This window comes from Notothenia coriiceps, unplaced genomic scaffold (genome assembly GCF_000735185.1).
Source record: "Notothenia coriiceps isolate Sejong01 unplaced genomic scaffold, NC01 NC01_scaffold00009970, whole genome shotgun sequence".
In the NCBI taxonomy this organism is placed as follows: Eukaryota; Metazoa; Chordata; class Actinopteri; order Perciformes; family Nototheniidae; genus Notothenia; species Notothenia coriiceps.
This window is the reverse complement of record NW_011342671.1, coordinates 98,185-115,184: the sequence shown is the minus strand read 5'-3', so window position 1 is coordinate 115,184 and position 17,000 is coordinate 98,185. Positions and strand designations below refer to the sequence as shown.

Here is a 17,000-nt window from a genome sequence, read left to right as displayed (position 1 = left end):
CGCTTTGGATAAAAGCGTCTAACAAATAACATGTAATCTAATTTTAGATGGAGGAGCGTGGAGAGTAATCCGGTTGGAATGGCGAGTGGTGGCGGCTGGTGATGACTACACGGCGGCCGGAGAGTGATCCTGAAGCACAAGAAGAAACACGTAAGAAGAACGTTCAGTGTAGATGTAATAGCTAATAATGCTAGGACGGCAAAGAAGGCTGAGAGTTTTACCACTGTGGNGAAAAAAGGTTTTATTTTAGGTGGAGGAGCGTGGAGAGTAATCCGGTTGGAATGGCGACTGTTGGCGGCTGGTGATGACTACACGGCGGCCAGAGAGTGTCACTCTCTGGCCGCCGTGTAGTCATCACCAGCCGCCAACAGTCGCCATTCCAACCGGATTACTCTCCACGCTCCTCCACCTAAAATAAAACCTTTTTTCCAACACTGCCGTGTCCTGGGTTTGGGTCCTCTCGGATAACGTAACAACATTTATTTGAGTTACTTTGCAGATTCTGATTAATGATGTGAAATATAAACAACCCTTAAATCAGACTTTAGTCTTAAAATTCAGGGAAGGTGATTGTCAAGTGCCAACAATCAGGAGAGATATTTGATAGTTGGTGCTTGAGAAGACATTTATCTGCAGATACCTATAACGCATGATCATTATCGTAATTCTCTACTAATAGTTAATTAAAGACTGTATATAATGGCTATTTTGCACATCCCTTTCAAGATTTTCTAAAGTTTATTGACATCATATACACAACGTGTAGTTGTGCAATGATGAAAAACTTGGGTCGCAGGTTCCTCAACAGTGTATTACAAGACATCTATCAATATGTGTGTATACCTCCACCATTAAACTGTAATATTCTGCACATTTCTTATACTATCTACATACATCTTATAAGAGTATAATACATATGTATAATATCAGTTAAAATAAGTGCTTAAACATACAGTAGTTAAAATTGCAGGAAAGCAATATATTAGTACTTTGTCAGGCTTAATATGTATACCCCCAAAGCTTTTTTCTAATAAAGAACTACGGCATAAGTGTAATATGTAATGCAGCCAAACCGTGTATTACAATGCCGTTATGTGATGACTTCCAAAGAGAAAAGCAAGAACACCCGGAATAAAGTATTATTTTATTTTTATTAATTTTTTTCAGATTTCACATTGCATAAACACCATAACCCAACGTGCATTGTGGCTAAAACATCCAAACACCGAGCTGAAGATCTTGCCTACGTCTGTTTCCGGTATTGTTTATGACGGATGTATTTTGATATACACACATTCCTTCACATTTTTATTTTTATTTACATTAAAGTATTTTGTGAGGCCTTCTAAACATTTTTTAAATATAACTAGGGTTCTAGTTGAAGAGTTTGTAAATTAACATGAACCCAATCTGTTGCCTGGCAACGTAATCGCACAACGTCACGTCCGTTAATTCCACAACCACACACATGGATTAACATCGATTTAACACATTAATGTAGCCTTTCTTTCTGCTAAAAGAGGTGTCGAACTGCTGGGGCAACAAGAAAATCGGCGAAATCGAGTGTGACTATTAATAAATAAATAATTATTATATTAATATTGACAATAAAAACCGACCGTCGTGGTAGAGCAGTTGCTTGGCATTTCCAGGTATTTCTCCACTGGTTGGGCCATGTTAACAATACCGTGTAACTGTCACGTTTGAAGGGACGAAACCAGCATGGTAAATCGTCACATGTTCACGTCTTGCCGTGATACTGGGTTGGATAGTGCTTGACAAAATTGTCTTGGGTAATAATGAATACGATTCAAAAGCCAGAATTAACATAAAGCCAACAGAAACCTTTACAGAATCATTCTAGGAGTTGATTATCAGTAATGCTTTTTTATAAGCAAGTAAGAGTTTGATAATGTTAAGCAGAAATGCCAAAATGTCAGCATTCTGAGATGAACACAATGTCTGCTGTTTTTTGTCATACATGACTATAAGTTAAAATCTTTGGTTTTGGGCTGTTCCTTAGACACAACAAGCCATCAGAAGACACCATCTTGTGCTCTTGGATCCTTTAATCAAAGACATTTTCAACAGATGGATCAATGTTTGATATAATTGTGGCCGACCCTGTAGAACAAAACCTCCTCTGAGCTTGTTAGCCTGCTGTCTTAACTAAATGGACAAAATGTGAGGTGTGAAATCTCAGTTTAGCCACACTGTGAGCTTGTGATTGTGCACGCTGCTGTAATATAGAACACAAATTGACATTAATCAGGGTACATCCTTCAGCGGGGCGCCTATGTGAATACTGATATGATGCACCGGTCGAATGAGAATGGGAGGGAAGGAGGGAGGGAGGGAGGGAGCGAGTGTGAGGGCAAGAATAAGAGCAGAGGTCATAAAACACCTATCGTGGAGACAACATTTATACGAGGGAACATTACGCTGTAAAAAAAGAAGGGACAGAGAGCTTATGGAATAATGTTCCTGTAGTACTTGGGAGGAGCACTCGTCTAGAAAATTACTTCTATCATATAAAAGTGAAGAGGTTCATGATTTGTATTGTGTGATGTTTGGTCTATACACAAGACTTAGTAAGAACAAAGTCAGAAATCTGGTCTATTTCAAACTGATTTTTGGTTAGCAACCATGCAAAGGCAATAACTAAAACAAATATCAAGGATTAGAGCGCCAGACCAGATTTTAAGAATCAAATGTTCATCTCGTACAATTTTAAAAGTCCCCTTCTCTTGTGTTCCCATAAAGATCATTAGACAACAGCAACATATTCAGGACGCGGCTGCCAGATGTCTAATGCGAACCTGGAGAACTGAACTGAACTGAACACATTGTTCATTTTTATGCATCTCTTTTACTGGCTTTCATTTACTTATGGATTCGATTTTTAAGTGCTGCTCTTTTTACAAATCAATAGAATCAAGTTCAAAATATTTTTCTGATAATTAAGAATATTAGCAGGTCCCTCTGATCTTGAACATAGGCTGACCCCTCTTAGGTTAATTGGTTGTTTTATTTCCAAGAAACGTATGAGCACATGTCTGGTAAACACAACATGTAAAGTGGTGCTTTCACATGATTCTGTTTCTGGAAGAACTCAGTTGTACAGATCTAGAGTTTCATTGAACTCATTTATTAGGCGACACTGTTTCTTTAATTGGGGACACCCCTTTGAAAATAGGGCATAAAGCTTCTGTCCTCCAACATCTGCATTGTTTTATTACATTTGGGAAACATAACTGTCCCTGAAACTGTATATCTTGCGTATTATGTTTCTCTTTCTTTCTGCTTAATTATATTTTATCTTAGTTAGACAGATTTACTTGGTTTCTAAACCTGCATTTATTGATTTGTTTGGACGTCTTGCGTGGACGTGTTATCTTATACAGTTGGGAATTGTGTTGCCTATTTACTAATCCAGCAGATATAAAACATTAGCATTAATTTGGAGTCATGTATCTAACACAATATACTGTTTGTCCAAAATTCTATTTCTTGTTAGTTCTGTGTGTTCTCCGCTTGTAGAGGGAAGTATCTGGTGTCCTAGCTACTAAAGGTTGCATTATGTGCTCCAGCTAGTTGCTGCTTCTGTCTGTATGCTGTTCGGTGCATTGCAGTATAGCATAAAGGTTTTTCTTTTTAGACTATTTTACTGAAAGCAAGCTGCAGCTGAAAAACTACTCTGATTAAAGCAGTTAAAAGGAATAAAAAATGTGCAGTTCAGACACCAGAACAACACTAAATGATGCCAAAATGCAAAGTCAGTTCTCAGTGTGCCATTTCATCCACCAACATAATGTGCTCTAAATGTTGTTGTAATGCACTGTTTGTTTTCAAGGAGCCCTATTATGCAAATCTTCAGGTTTATATTTGTACCTTGTACTTTTAAGGTGACATGTTTACATAACTTAAAGTTTAAAAAGTGCTTTATTTGCTCATACTGCCTGTGCTGCAGCACCTCATTTCCCCCTCAATTCACCCTCTGTCTAAAACCAGAGCCCAGTCTTCTCTGATTGGTTAGCTGGACAGCTCTGTTGTGATTGGTCAACTGCTTAGCGATGTCCCGCCACTTAGGCTATCATGTACAATGTGGTGGTGCGCTAGCCAATAGAAATGCAAGTATACAATGTCACTATGTTAAGGAAATGAACAAAAGGAGTCCAATGGAGCAATTCAGGAAGTGTGTGGAAGAGAAACTCCCTCTGAAGGGAACTTTGGGATTTTAGCCTTTGCAGATCATTTAATGTTAGATTCCAACTGAATAAGGTCAGGGAATAGAAGAAAAACGCTGGGAGATTAGCTGCGACTGGTTGCTATTTTAACCTGCGCGACCTCCAGACTGCTCCCTCATGCAACATGCCAACCAAATCTCTGATCTTGGCTTTCACACTGCGACAAAGAAAGGCCGCTGCCTCGCTCACAACCCACTCACTCGCTCACCCGAGGACCGATGATGCAGGAGATGGAGAGCGAGGACGAGAGAGGGGGAGCGGAGCGAGAAATAGAGAGGGAAGGAGAGAGAGAGGGGTCGCTGTGTGAGCGATAAAACGCCACAGGCTGCCTTAATGAAAAGCCTCTCATGGCGATGGAGAGATTGCCTGTGGAATGGGCTGCTGATTGGAGAAGCAGCAGCTTGGTGTAGCGTGCAGACTAATTAAAGTATTGAAGGGGTTGGGGTGACAGGAGGAAGATTAGACCAGCTCCCAGGGTTAGCCGAGCCGAAGGGAGACAGAGAAATACACCCTACATCTGGGACAAACGGATACCAAGAGGATATACCAGAAGCAAACACTCTGAATCGATGCTCAACTCCCGTGGATACTGTTGTTGTTGCTGTCACCATCTAGACCAGGGATGGGCAAATGGCGGCCCGGGGGCCTTTGCGGCTCTCAGATTAATTGATAAACAACGTAATTAATTAAAAAAATAAATATATATTATTTTTGTTTTTACTTGTAATACTGATACCGCCCACTAGACTCCTAGTTACGTCGCGAGCTGCGTACATGATTTCAAATAGAGTGGCGAAGTCACGCCCATCTCCGGTCCATGGGACCTTATTTCGGAAAAATTACGTATTGAAGTCAATGGAGAGAGAAAACGTTTGAATTGTGCCACAAATTACACATGTTTGTCAATCTTAAAAAATAATTTCCATTTAAAAAAAGTCACAGTTTGTCGTAAAACTGTTGAAATATAAGACTATGAAAGATATGCAACTAGAAAGACTACAAATCCCAGAGTGATGTAAGTGATGTCACAATTGTTTTCCTCTGCTAAATATAAGAGATGGCTAAGATAACTTTAACAAGATGCCTGTGTGCTTAGTATCAGGTTGTTATCATACCAGCAATGGGTCTTGCTCGTTCTTTCGTTCTTTCGCTTCCCGTCTGATGAAAGGACCAGGAGTGGCTGGATCAAGTTAGCTACCTAGCTGTAGTAGCAAACACGTTAGTTAGCATTACAGCCTTAGCCTTGTCATTTTTATTAGCCTTAACATGATGTAACATTAAGTAACCCAAAATGTTAAACAGTAAGAGTAGTAGTCATATTTCGTGAACCCTTTGAAGAGTACTGTCACACCGGTGTGATCATTCTATAATACTCCATTTAAGCCCGGGGAGAAATGCTAATGCTAACACTACATTAACATCGGAGATCTTTTTCTACTTCATGCTATCTGCACAAATGGTTGACATTAAACATTAAAAAGACCAGGCAGTTCAGAGAGAATCAAAGGAAGGCAGGCAGGCAGGCAGGCAGGCAGCTTTGCATGACATTCTTCTGGACGTGGTGATTGTGAGGGTAGTCAATCCCTTGTTTAGCAAGACAGTAGTGACGGCCATCTTGGTGACGTGTGTTGTTGTGGGAGACCAGAGATGTAGTTCATTCAGCGTTTCACACAAAAGAATGTGTTACTTCACAGTTTTACGACACATTTTTTTATTTTGACTGGCAAAATTATCTTTTAAATTGACAAACATCATATGTGTAATTCGTGGCACAATTCAAACGTGATCGAAAGATAATCTTTCTCTCTCCATTGACTTCAATACATAATTTTTCCGAAATAAGGTCCCATGGAGGTCCACCGAAAACGGAGGGACTTTGCCACTCTATACCGGCGCTGAGGAACAGCAGAGTGCGGGTTGACAGGTGTCTGTCTGTGTTGACATTCCCCTTAGTGTGGAATAAGGGGAATGCAGAGACTGGCTACAAGTGTCTTAGGTTCAAGTTAGACAGCTAATGTCTGGGTTAGTGTTCATGACTTCATTTTTATGTCATCTTAATGGTTAATCTCAATGCAAACTCATTTTCCATGCTTTCCAATAGTTTAAAACCTGTTCAATACAAACATGCCACTTGTAAAAATTAAATAACATTTCTGTGAACTGATATTTGTTTAGTGAGCTTATTAGAGGATGTTCCCTGAAAGATTGTGAAATGTCAATGAAGATGTTAGACTTAGTATATTAGTGTATTTGTTTATAATTACATACAATACATGGAATTTGTGTGAGTTCCAAGTGAATCTGCGTCCCCCTGGTGGCCAGTACATCAATGATGTGGCCACCATCAAAGTTGCCCATCCCCGATCTAGACACACTAAATTACGTTAAACCATTAACATTTAGTTTGAATTTAATTTTATAAAAATAAGCTCCAGTGGAAAATGTTTGTCTATGGATTATCTTGAACTGAAAATTGTTTCTGGAAAGAGAAGATGCTGGAGATGTTTTAAAATGTAATTGGAATTGTACTGTGCAACAATCCTAAATCGATCTGCATGGCTTAATACCACTAGAAATGAGTGGAAAGATATTGAAATACAATGCCAAGATGAAGGAAGAAAGTGGACCTTTAGATACACTTTGTTCTCTAAAACAATTTCCCTACATTTAACTGTTAGTTCATGGCATTTTTGTAATTATAATTTGTGTTAGAAAGATAAACACACACAGACATCAATAATGCTGTGTGGTTGATTGTACCTAGAATCGTTATCTCCAGTAGGAAATGTGTTTCCACTTAGGATCTGCTGTAAATCAACTCATCACAGTGATTCACACTGGGTAAAATAGACAGTATAGCTGGAGGTATTCAAGGTCACCATCATGATTTGCTTCAAGGTGAGAAAGAGGAATGAAAAACCTCATTGAGTGGATGGAAACAACAGAAAAGGGACTGACACATGTGAGGAGAAAACAAATATATAAGCAGAAGAATGTCAGGCTGATTGGACACCTAAAAAGACAGACTGGGTCAAAAGTCACAGGCAAGCTGTCAACCTGTCACTGCTGCGGACACTCACAATATCAAAACTGTGTTTTACCTCACATGGACCAGAGTCTTATTCGCAATATCTTAGGATATGACTCTTTTTTCCAAGTCTTCTTTCATTATTAGCATTATCGTCATCATTATCAGCGTCAGTGGAACATTGCTGCTAAATCCACCGTTTCCCACAGGAGTTATAATGTAGCTGGCTGTCTGTCTGTCAAGAGCGTAGAAGTAAACTCCTTCCTGCTGGCATGTCAACACCCAACAGCAGAAATACCATGGGATGATGTGGTGGGAAGTCATTAGTGAGTGGCATTTAAGATGCAATCCAGTAACACGAACAGGGGATTTATAATATCAACAGAGAATGATTGACACGTTCTAAAAGTTTCACTTTCTCTCCAGTGAGTGCTTTAACAAAACAACCATAAACTCTGCCATTAGGGATTTGTGATGTAATGGAAAAGTACAAATCTATATTTGGTAACAATTAATTACCATCTCCTGGCAACAAGCATAAAAACCTTCTTCGGGTGAACAAGTTGTCCAGGGTGCACATTACACAATATTAGAGCAGAGGTACATCTACAGCAAAGAGATGCATGCACACTGTGTGAAAGTTAATTGTAGTAATTTTATACAATTTTTTAAAACAAAAACCTTTTTGAGCAGACAGCTTGACATTTCGTTTTGTAGTCAGAAAAATAATTAGGCACTGTATCAAATGTGTTTTGCAGCAACGTAAACATATCTGGAAAGCTGCAGCATGAATGTCTGACTCACATTTTAACATATTTAAACGTGTTAGATGATGAACACTTCAGCCGTTACAATCATTTGAATAAATCTTAGAGAACACCTCCCTTTTACGTATAATATATGGTGTCTCCAGATAACCCATTAGTGCTTTTGTTTTAATTGCAGCACACTTAAGGCCAATCTCTTCTCAGTTCAGTAGAAATAAAACATAATAATTGTTCAAATAGGCAGTTTTCACCCGATTGTTTTCTCCAGATTCGACAACCTTGAGGATTTGTTGGGTTTCTACTATAGAAAACCCAAATCACCATGGTTTACAGTAGATTGGATCCTCCTGCGGTGAGCTCAGCTCAGAATATGATTTACATGATAAAGGAAAAGATGAAATGCAAATAAGCTGTTTTTAATGCACCATAGTTTAAACAAGCAACAACTCAGTTAGATTATTAAGGTTTCTGACTATAGGTTGTATTATTTAGTTATTTGAAAGTTAAAAAACACAGATACATTTAATTATTTGGACTATACAAATCCATAGTACCCAATCATTACCCCTATTAATTAAACGTTTTTCGATTGAAATCAAATAAACCAAGTAAAGCTGTGTTTTCACCACAACCCTTGAATTGTCTGTTTACAGCATATATAGTTGATAAATAAACACAGTGTTGTGTGCCCTTTTTCATATGTATTTATACATGAATTCTGTCAAATACCTTGACGGGTTTCTTGCGCGATGACTCCGCCTCGTTGTTCTCGGCCTCCTCGTGCTCCTTGCTACCTTGGGGCAGGTTGGAGTAGTTGGCCAGGCTGCTGAGGAGAGACGACACCATGGGGCTGGTGTCCATCTCCTCCTGCAGACACACACACACACACACACACACACACACACACACACACACACACACACACACACACACACACACACACACACACACACACACACACACACACAGGAGGGCTGGAGTCAGTGATACATCCAGGTTCTTTCAGTAGATTCTAACCTCAAAGATTGTTACTTTACACCTTTTTGCAGTTGGACAGCCATGTGAACCAGCTACTGTACTATACCACATTTGAAAATACCAACCCACCTGAAAACTACATTTGTATTTTCTGATTTTTTTGGTTTTTCTTGTTTAGTCTAGAAACTCCTTTGAGTACAGAGTGTAAAAAACATTAGGGCAGTGTGTGTCAAATTGCCTGAGTGAACTTCTTTCCTGTAGCAGTGTGATATTTGCTAGCATTAACCTGAGGGTTCCAACATGCCCTTCACAAAGTAATTACCCTCATTAATAGATGTCAAGGCCCCCATTCAATAACTGAACTGTGAGACTGAGTGTCTCCTGCATTTTACGATCAAGCCTGATTGTGTGCGTTAACAAATCGATGTGTGTGTGTGTGTGTGTGTGTGTGTGTGTGTGTGTGTGTGTGTGTGTGTGTGTGTGTGTGTGTGTGTGTGTGTGTNGCTATCTTGCTTCTGTAGAACCTTTGGCTCTTCTGTGTCCCACGGACAAACATCTGCCTTTACGCTATCTTGCTTTTTGAGAACCTTTGGCTCTCCTGTGTCCCATGGACAAACATCTACCTTAACTGTATCTTGCTTTTTGAGAACCTTTGGCTCTCCTGTGTCCCATGGACAAACATCTGCCTTTACGCTATCTTGCTTTTTGAGAACCTTTGGCTCTCCTGTGTCCCATGGACAAACATCTACCTTAACTGTATCTTGCTTCTGTAGAACCTTTGGCTCTTCTGTGTCCCATGGACAAACATTCGCTGGCACGTTATCTTGCTTTTTGAGAACCTCTGGGGCTTCTGTGTCCCACGGACATACGTTTTCCCTGGTATTTGGTTCCTCTGAGGCTTTTGATTCTTGAGTTTTGACTGCCACTGATTCCTTTGTTTCCCATGGAAAAACATCTGAAGACCTTTCCAGTCCATGTGACACAATCTTGGTAGCTTCAGTTGTTTGTGGGGGGTCAGTTTCCCCAGGACATATATTTACTTTTGTGGCATCTTTCTCCTCACTCTGCAGAGAAGCAGCTATTAAAGTTGAGACTCTTTGTTGTGAGCCTTCTTGATTTCCTGTTTCCAAGGGACACATATCTACCTTGATGGTAGATGAGCCTGTATTTGTTGGATCAGTGTTACCCTCTTCCCATGGACAGAGGTCTCCAAGGTTTTCAGGGGGATCAGGGAAATCCGATGGACAACTTTCTGCTGCCTTGGTGACTTGTTCACCCAAATGCAGGGCTTCTGATTTTGCGAGTTGTTGCCCTTCATAACCTTTTGTTGATGCACTGGGATGGACGTCAGGTTTAAAAACGTCATGTTTAAGGGGCACAGACAGCGTTCCTCTGGTCCCCAAAGGATTTAGGTTCTCATATTCAACTTCAGCCTTGTCCTTAACATCCCAAGGGCAAACATTAACATATTCACTTTCTTGACCCATTGAAGGTTGGGGGATTTTTGCAGTTTCCCAGGGACACACATCTGCTGCAGATTTCAAAGACTGTTGTGTTTGTAAATCTTTGGACGTGTTAGTATAACAAATAACTGGGATATCCTGCGTCTCCCAAGGACAGGCCTCACTTTTGCCACTTCCTTGTTCTCTCACATAGTCTTCCTCTTGAGTTTCCCATGGACATACATCTACTTGAATAGTCTGCTGCCTCTTTAGACCCTCCTCTCCTTGGGAAGTACCAGCTCCCTCCCATGGACACACATTTACAAAGGAAATATTGTGTACGGGTGTAATTCGATTACTACCCCTTCTGTGAGTTGAAGGAGTTCTACAGCTACTGGCAGTCTCCCAAGAACTGGTACTACGTTTGCTGTTCTGCCTTGATATAATCACACTTTCATGATTGCCATCTTTTTGCGTTTCATCAATTTCCCAAGGGTAGACGGCACATTTTCCAGTTGAGAGCCTTCTTTGGCTTCTGTCGAAAGAATCCCCAGAGGAACGTCTGATGGCGTTCTGCTTGACAAGGCATGGTTTGTTGACTGTTGTCATACTTTTCAGCAGTGACCTCTTTTCCATGCTTGGTCGTCTACTAGAAACACTTTCATGACTTTTTAGTGAAATAGAGTCCTCCTTATTTGTTTTTCCATCCACACTGGACTTGCTTCCTGCCTCAAAGTTTACCATTGCTGTTTTCACAGAGAGCCACGTAGAGGTGGCGGTCCGGAAGGAGAAGACGCGTTGATATTTTGTGAATTTTGGTCTCGGAGTGCAAGGTGCACTTGCAGAAACAGACGCCTGCGGTTTTCGGTAGTCCGTTTCAAATGTTTCGCTATCTTCTGAAGGCTTCTTCTCTACAGGTGGTAATTTCTCCCAGGGACAGACGAGCACTTTTGGAGATATCGCCCCATTGTCTTCACTCTTCATTGAGTTTGCGTAGGTCACATGTTTCTGGTTCTTGTCCCCTGACTGTTCTTGCTCCTCATCCCAAGGACATACACCAGACTTGTCAAAAGACCCTGACTGGAGGGCACTTCTGGTCTGTTCACTGATGGAAAGGCTCTGTCCCGAATGTTTCAGCACTGTGCTGGCTCTGGTAACCTTGGGGATGTTCTCCATTGAACTCCTAGAAGCGGAAGTTAGACTCCTGGATTTCTGAAGCCTGGTGTGATCAGGATGCAAGAGATTGATATCAATGGACAGATTTTGGGCACTGGCTGACTTGCAGAGCCCTAGTGGAATATCCAAGGAATCTGTCTCTGATTGACGGGAAGTCCTTTTCAAAGCGTTGGCCATTAACATGGAGTCACGCAAGGAAGGGTCTCTTTCCCTGACATAGTGATGATCGCTCTGGGACTTGCGCATTGCTGGTGATGGGTATGGTGATGGGTATGGTGATGGGTACGGTGATGGGTACTTCATTGAACTTTTGAGGCCGATAGTGACAGAATCTGGAGCTCTTTTGGAGGACTCAGACTGATGCTCACTTTTACTTCGGAGGGAGCCCTCTCTGTCGTCGCGGCTGCACCGTCGGCTCATGCTTTCTGGGATCTCAGCAATGCGTCTAATGATAGATCTTCCTAATGCGCATCGAGAACTTCGCTTCTTTGACAGATGAGGGTTTTTTGCCGTCATCTTCTTGGTCTTGTGGACTTCTAACTGGACATATAACTTCTTCAGTTCATCCTGGTGCATATGAAGAAGGGAGGGAAATGATGAAGGGATTGAGGAAATGGTTGAGGAGAGGAAAAGATGTGGAGAGTAACAAGTCAGAGGAGAGGTACCAAACACGTTTTCATGTAAGAACAACACGGTTTAGGATAAGGATAAAGGGTGGAGAAAGGTCATACTACATGTGTTCATTCTGCTGCTTATTGCATTTCTGATTTGAGTTATAATACATTTAAAATATGTTTAAGTGGATCTATATGTGGTCCTAACTGAAATTAAGGGATATTTATTCCTTATTTAAACGTGACCTTTGAATTTCTTCCCCATTTTGGAGATTATGTCCATATGCAAAGTGATAACATCGTTCTGAGGGAAAAAAGAGTTTACCCTGAAGTCATCCGGGTCCACTCCACTGTGTTCACTCCAAGCAGAGTGAAAACTGCTGTTGAGGTACGAGCCGGAGCGCCGCAGGTCGACTTCATCTTCATAAACCTCCGCTGCAATCTCCTCTCTCCCCGGCTTAGACACATAGAGAAACTGCAACGCACACAGACATACAACTCGCATGTAAACATTTCACATATGAAAAACATTGTGTGTAGTCATGCACATTCAAATACACTTAAGTACCAGTGACATTTCATCAGTAGTGGATTGATTCTCATAAAGTATTGCAAATATATTCGAAATGCATACAATTCAAACAGGATGGTGGAAAGAACCTGAGTACAAGCTTTTCTTTCCATGGTTTCTTCCATTTTTGCCGCCACCTCCAACCCCTTTTAAAATGTATTAACTTTTGCTTATCCAAAGCAGGGGTAGTACTGACTAGGGGTATCTGTAGGTATGCCGTACAGATTGAGAATCCCTTTTGAGGCAAATGTGGGATATGATGGATCTGATTTGCACGTTGGACATTCCTGAGGTTTCTTCCATTTTGCAAATTTCTGACATTAGAATATATACCATTTTTGACGTACCTTGGGAATGAAAAGCAGGGCAAGTGTCACAGTGATGGTCACATGGGTATGCGTGAAGGAGAGCAGCAACATCCAATCAGGATGCAGAGAGGAAAAGGTAAACCTGAGGGAGACAGAAAACACAAAATTACTGTAATTGTCACGTCAGTGCTATGTGTTTTTTCTGTGAATTGCACAAATACGCAGCGAGTGTTGATAATAATAATAATAATAAATGTTATTTGTAAAGCACCCTTTCATTGCGAAAAGTAATCCCAAAGTGCTACAAGGGGCATGATATACTTTTTTTTTAAAGTTTAAAAGAAAGAAAGGTTTTTAGGCCCTTCTTAGAGGAGTCAGAGGTGGGAAGTAGTGGAGTACAAATACTTCGTTAATGTACTTAAGTACATGTTTCTGGTATCAGTACTTTACTCCACTACTTATTTTTCTGAGGACTTTTTACTTTTACTTCTTACATGTTGAACACAAATACCTGTACTTTCTACTTCTTACATGTTGAACACAAATACCTGTACTTTCTACTTCTTACATGTTGAACTCAAATACCTGTACTTTCTACTTCTTACATGTTGAACCCAAATACCTGTACTTTCTACTTCTTACATGTTGAACCCAAATACCTGTACTTTCTACTTCTTACATGTTGAACCCAAATACCTGTACTTTCTACTTCTCTCATTTTCCAAACAGGCTGGTTCCTTTAGTCTGAATGTGTGTTTGGTGGCGTGATCATTATTATTTAGAGTCATTGCGTGCCTATTGATTTGAACACGATCCGTGTATCCATCATTTCCTGGTCTTCTCTAAAGAAGAGGGACCAATGAAAACGTTGTCATGTTGCCGTTGTTCAGCATGGAAACATTCATTAGCTAACAATGACATTATTGTTCTATTAATATAAAGGGAGGTCAGGTACTCTTTAAAACAGCTGCTAGTTATGGGTACTTTTCACTTAAGTACATTTCAAAGCCTCTTTACTTTGACTTGAGTAAAGAAGTTTAGTCAGTACTTCTACTTTCACCAGAGTATTTTTAAACACGAGTATCTGTACTTCTACTTGAGTAAATGTACTTTTGCCCTAACGTGTATTTTCTCCCTGTCTTCAGGTGTTCCCTACCTGCGGAAGTCCAGCAGCGTGCGGCTGGTCTCTGGAACGTTCTGGTTGAGCCAGGTGAGGAAGTGGAACTGAGTCACGGTCCGGGTCTCGTTGGTCTGCATGTTCTTCAGGTAGAAGCTACGAACCAGGAAGTCGTCGCACCAGATGTGTTCGGACACCAGGTTCACCTGCGAGGACACACGGATGGACAATACGCGTGAATGTAAAGTAGTCAAGCCTAATTGAAAACTCATCAGTGGTGCAGGAATGGTCCGAGACCGGAAATGAGTCAGCCGTGCGTTTCTGGGGTTCCCTCGTTCTAACTTTTAAGAATGTTGTTTTTGGAGAACAAACCAAATATTTTGATAACGCAGTCATGGCCCAGAGCAGGAAGAGCCATTTTGTGATGTTTTGGGAACTTACTGCTATTTATTTTTGGCTAATATCAATGTTTTTTTGAACGTGTAGAGGTTAGATTTCGAAAAGTTTGGTGGTTAACACAAGTTTACGAGATGTGCCGTTTTTATATTCCAAAACCAAATGGCAATCCCATTGGTTTGTAATCGTTGGTCCTCATTGGAAACACCCTAATCTACAAAGTGTTATCTGTTTAATATGTCGTAATAAAAACACGTCGTTTCCATCAAGAACCTTAGATTGATCAATTGCGTGTCTGGACATCACTTGGTAACCCTTTATTTTGATGTCCCATAGTTAACACTCTATAAGTCATCCGTTGACATTTAGTAGCATGTCAACAGTGCTCAGTTGGCAATGGTCAGTTGACATTCAACAGCACCGTTCAAACGCAGTAATAAGCATTAGTGATGATCAACGTAGCAACTAAAGTCTAAAGTTGTTATCCGTGCTCATCAACTATGCTTCAATGGTATATTACTGGGCGCAGTTACGTTGAATGGCATGTTACTTGTCTGTTGAAACAGTGTTGTTGAATGTCAACTGATGACTTATAGAGTGTAACTATGGACTATCAAAATAAAGTGTTACCATCACTTTAGTAAAAGAGGTTCAGGATTAAAATATATTTGGGCCTCCGGGGCTTCGAAACATTTTACGTAACATCATTAAGTCATGTTCGTGTATGAAAGGATTGTCTCACCTCGTAGATGTGGTCAGGTTGGGACCCTCGTCTGGGCCGTAGTGGTAGACCTGCTTCAGCCCGCTCTCACCAGAGGAGTCAACATCACAATAACAACACAGCCGTTCTCCACACCATCTGCCAGAGAGAACACACCTTTAGGAAATGCCTTTAAATGCAACAAGACAGGGCAACATCTGGAACCTGAAGCTCTCTTATCGTTTAAAACCTGGCAGGCTATTTAGAAGGTTGATAAACCCTCTTCTCTTTCTGTCTGAACTTTGTTCCCTATTTCGTTCACCACTATTAACAGAACCCCTTCTACATCTAAATATCACTTCAGAATAAGGACATATCGTTACTTTGAGGAACTCCAGTATCTTTTCTTTAGTATCTTCGTGATATGTCTTAAAAAGTTTGTTAGAGCTTTTTCCCTGGTCCAGGTTCTTTGAATTTGACTGAAGTTTATATTTGGATAGATTTAAAGCTGTTATACCACTTTTGTCTTATACAGGAAGCTGACATTGTTGTCCGCCTACTTCCCCACATTTTATAGATTATCAGTCTAAATGTTTAAAGTTTGGCATTTAAGTTTTGTCTATCTTGTGAGTGTTGGGGTGCAAATGAATTCCAACCAAACACATCTTGAGGTATATGTGTGTACAGCGTTTTAAACGTTTTGTTAGAAACTGACGGAGCAGGTCAAGCATTCGGCAGTAGAGGTAATTTCTTCGATGGTCTTCCTTCCGACAATGTGAGATCGGCACACACTGCGTATATGTTTTCTCTTGGAGATCCATTCGACTTCTGGATCAGACGGAACAGTTATGGGAGGTCATAAAACAATGCGCGATCTCAATCATCGCCTGAGATAATCAAGATGGCGTTTGGGTCAGCGGAGACTTCAAGCACATTCATTGGGCCTGGTTTTGAGTACTGCTCCTCGAACACCAGTTGCTTCCGCTCGTGGATCTGAAGGGTTTGACGGTGCTTTTTTGTTGAGGAATGGTGTTAATCTTCTCGGCTGACAGATGCTGGGGCGACAAGTTCCCCGGTCTGTTAATCTTGCAGTTTGGAGGAAAATTTCAAAATTTAATTTAGGACGGTTATTTATCAGCAACGAATAAACGTGCACACGTTGCTATTTAGAAAGATTTAAAGTGCTTAAGGGTCTTGTTGGGCAGAAAACTGCGACATTGTAGGATATGTTTCGAGCAGAGAAGGAATAGTGATTCAGATTATTACTAAAGTATTAATGCCAGCTAGTAGGTGGAAATACTGTTACAGGTATGGCTATTTCTACATAACACACACATTAATACTGACACCTTGATTTACCCATGGCGTACACTGTCTTCGACCATATAAGAGCTCTATGGGATTGACCCTGTTAGACCGTAAGTACATCGTATACACCATATTGCTGGACATCCCTTCGAATGACCGAATTGTAAACGGTTGATATGAACGTGCAAAGTACTACGCATAGAATAAATGGAGAGGAGTAAGGGCACAGTAGTTTGCTTCCAAAAGGGAGTGGGACTTAGTGAATAATCTCTTATTGTACTTAGAACAGTACTGTGAGTTAATATACTTATGTTTTAATGTCCGACATGGCCCTTCAGTACTCTGACC

At 40.6% G+C, this 17,000-nt stretch overlaps 2 protein-coding genes across 2 annotated transcripts in view; both read right to left on the bottom strand.

The window, feature by feature from the left end:
• Positions 1-9,348, bottom strand: part of slc12a5a (solute carrier family 12 member 5a) — a 43,576-nt gene extending 34,228 nt beyond the window's left edge. Inside the window, exons 1-2 of the mRNA XM_010771410.1 lie at positions 9,343-9,348; positions 8,772-8,909 (exon numbers count right to left, since the gene is read on the bottom strand). Of these exons, the coding sequence (XP_010769712.1) occupies positions 8,772-8,909; positions 9,343-9,348 (144 nt within the window). The remainder of the gene's footprint in view (positions 1-8,771; positions 8,910-9,342) is intronic.
• Positions 9,349-10,101: 753 nt separating this feature from the next.
• LOC104945701 (probable G-protein coupled receptor 158) lies at positions 10,102-13,265 on the bottom strand. Its single transcript, XM_010771409.1, has 4 exons — positions 13,171-13,265; positions 12,578-12,727; positions 11,204-12,205; positions 10,102-10,140 (listed from the first exon to the last, which is right to left on the bottom strand). Exons 1-4 carry the CDS (start codon positions 13,240-13,242, stop codon positions 10,102-10,104), a joined length of 1,263 nt encoding a protein of 420 aa, XP_010769711.1. The 5' UTR covers positions 13,243-13,265.
• Between the last annotated feature and the right edge of the window lie 3,735 nt (positions 13,266-17,000).

What these genes read in the sequence shown, in the direction of transcription:
- LOC104945701 (XM_010771409.1), bottom strand. Translation starts at nt 13,242, where the DNA reads ATGTTGCTGCTCTCCTTCACGCATACCCATGTGACCATCACTGTGACA. An exon ending in CCCTGCTTTTCATTCCCAAG is followed by an intron (nt 12,728 to 13,170) that starts GTACGTCAAAAA and finishes TGTGCGTTGCAG; the next exon opens with TTTCTCTATGTGTCTAAGCC. An exon ending in TCTCTGTGAAAACAGCAATG is followed by an intron (nt 10,141 to 11,203) that starts GTAAACTTTGAG and finishes CCTTGGAAACAG; the next exon opens with GAAATCAAGAAGGCTCACAA.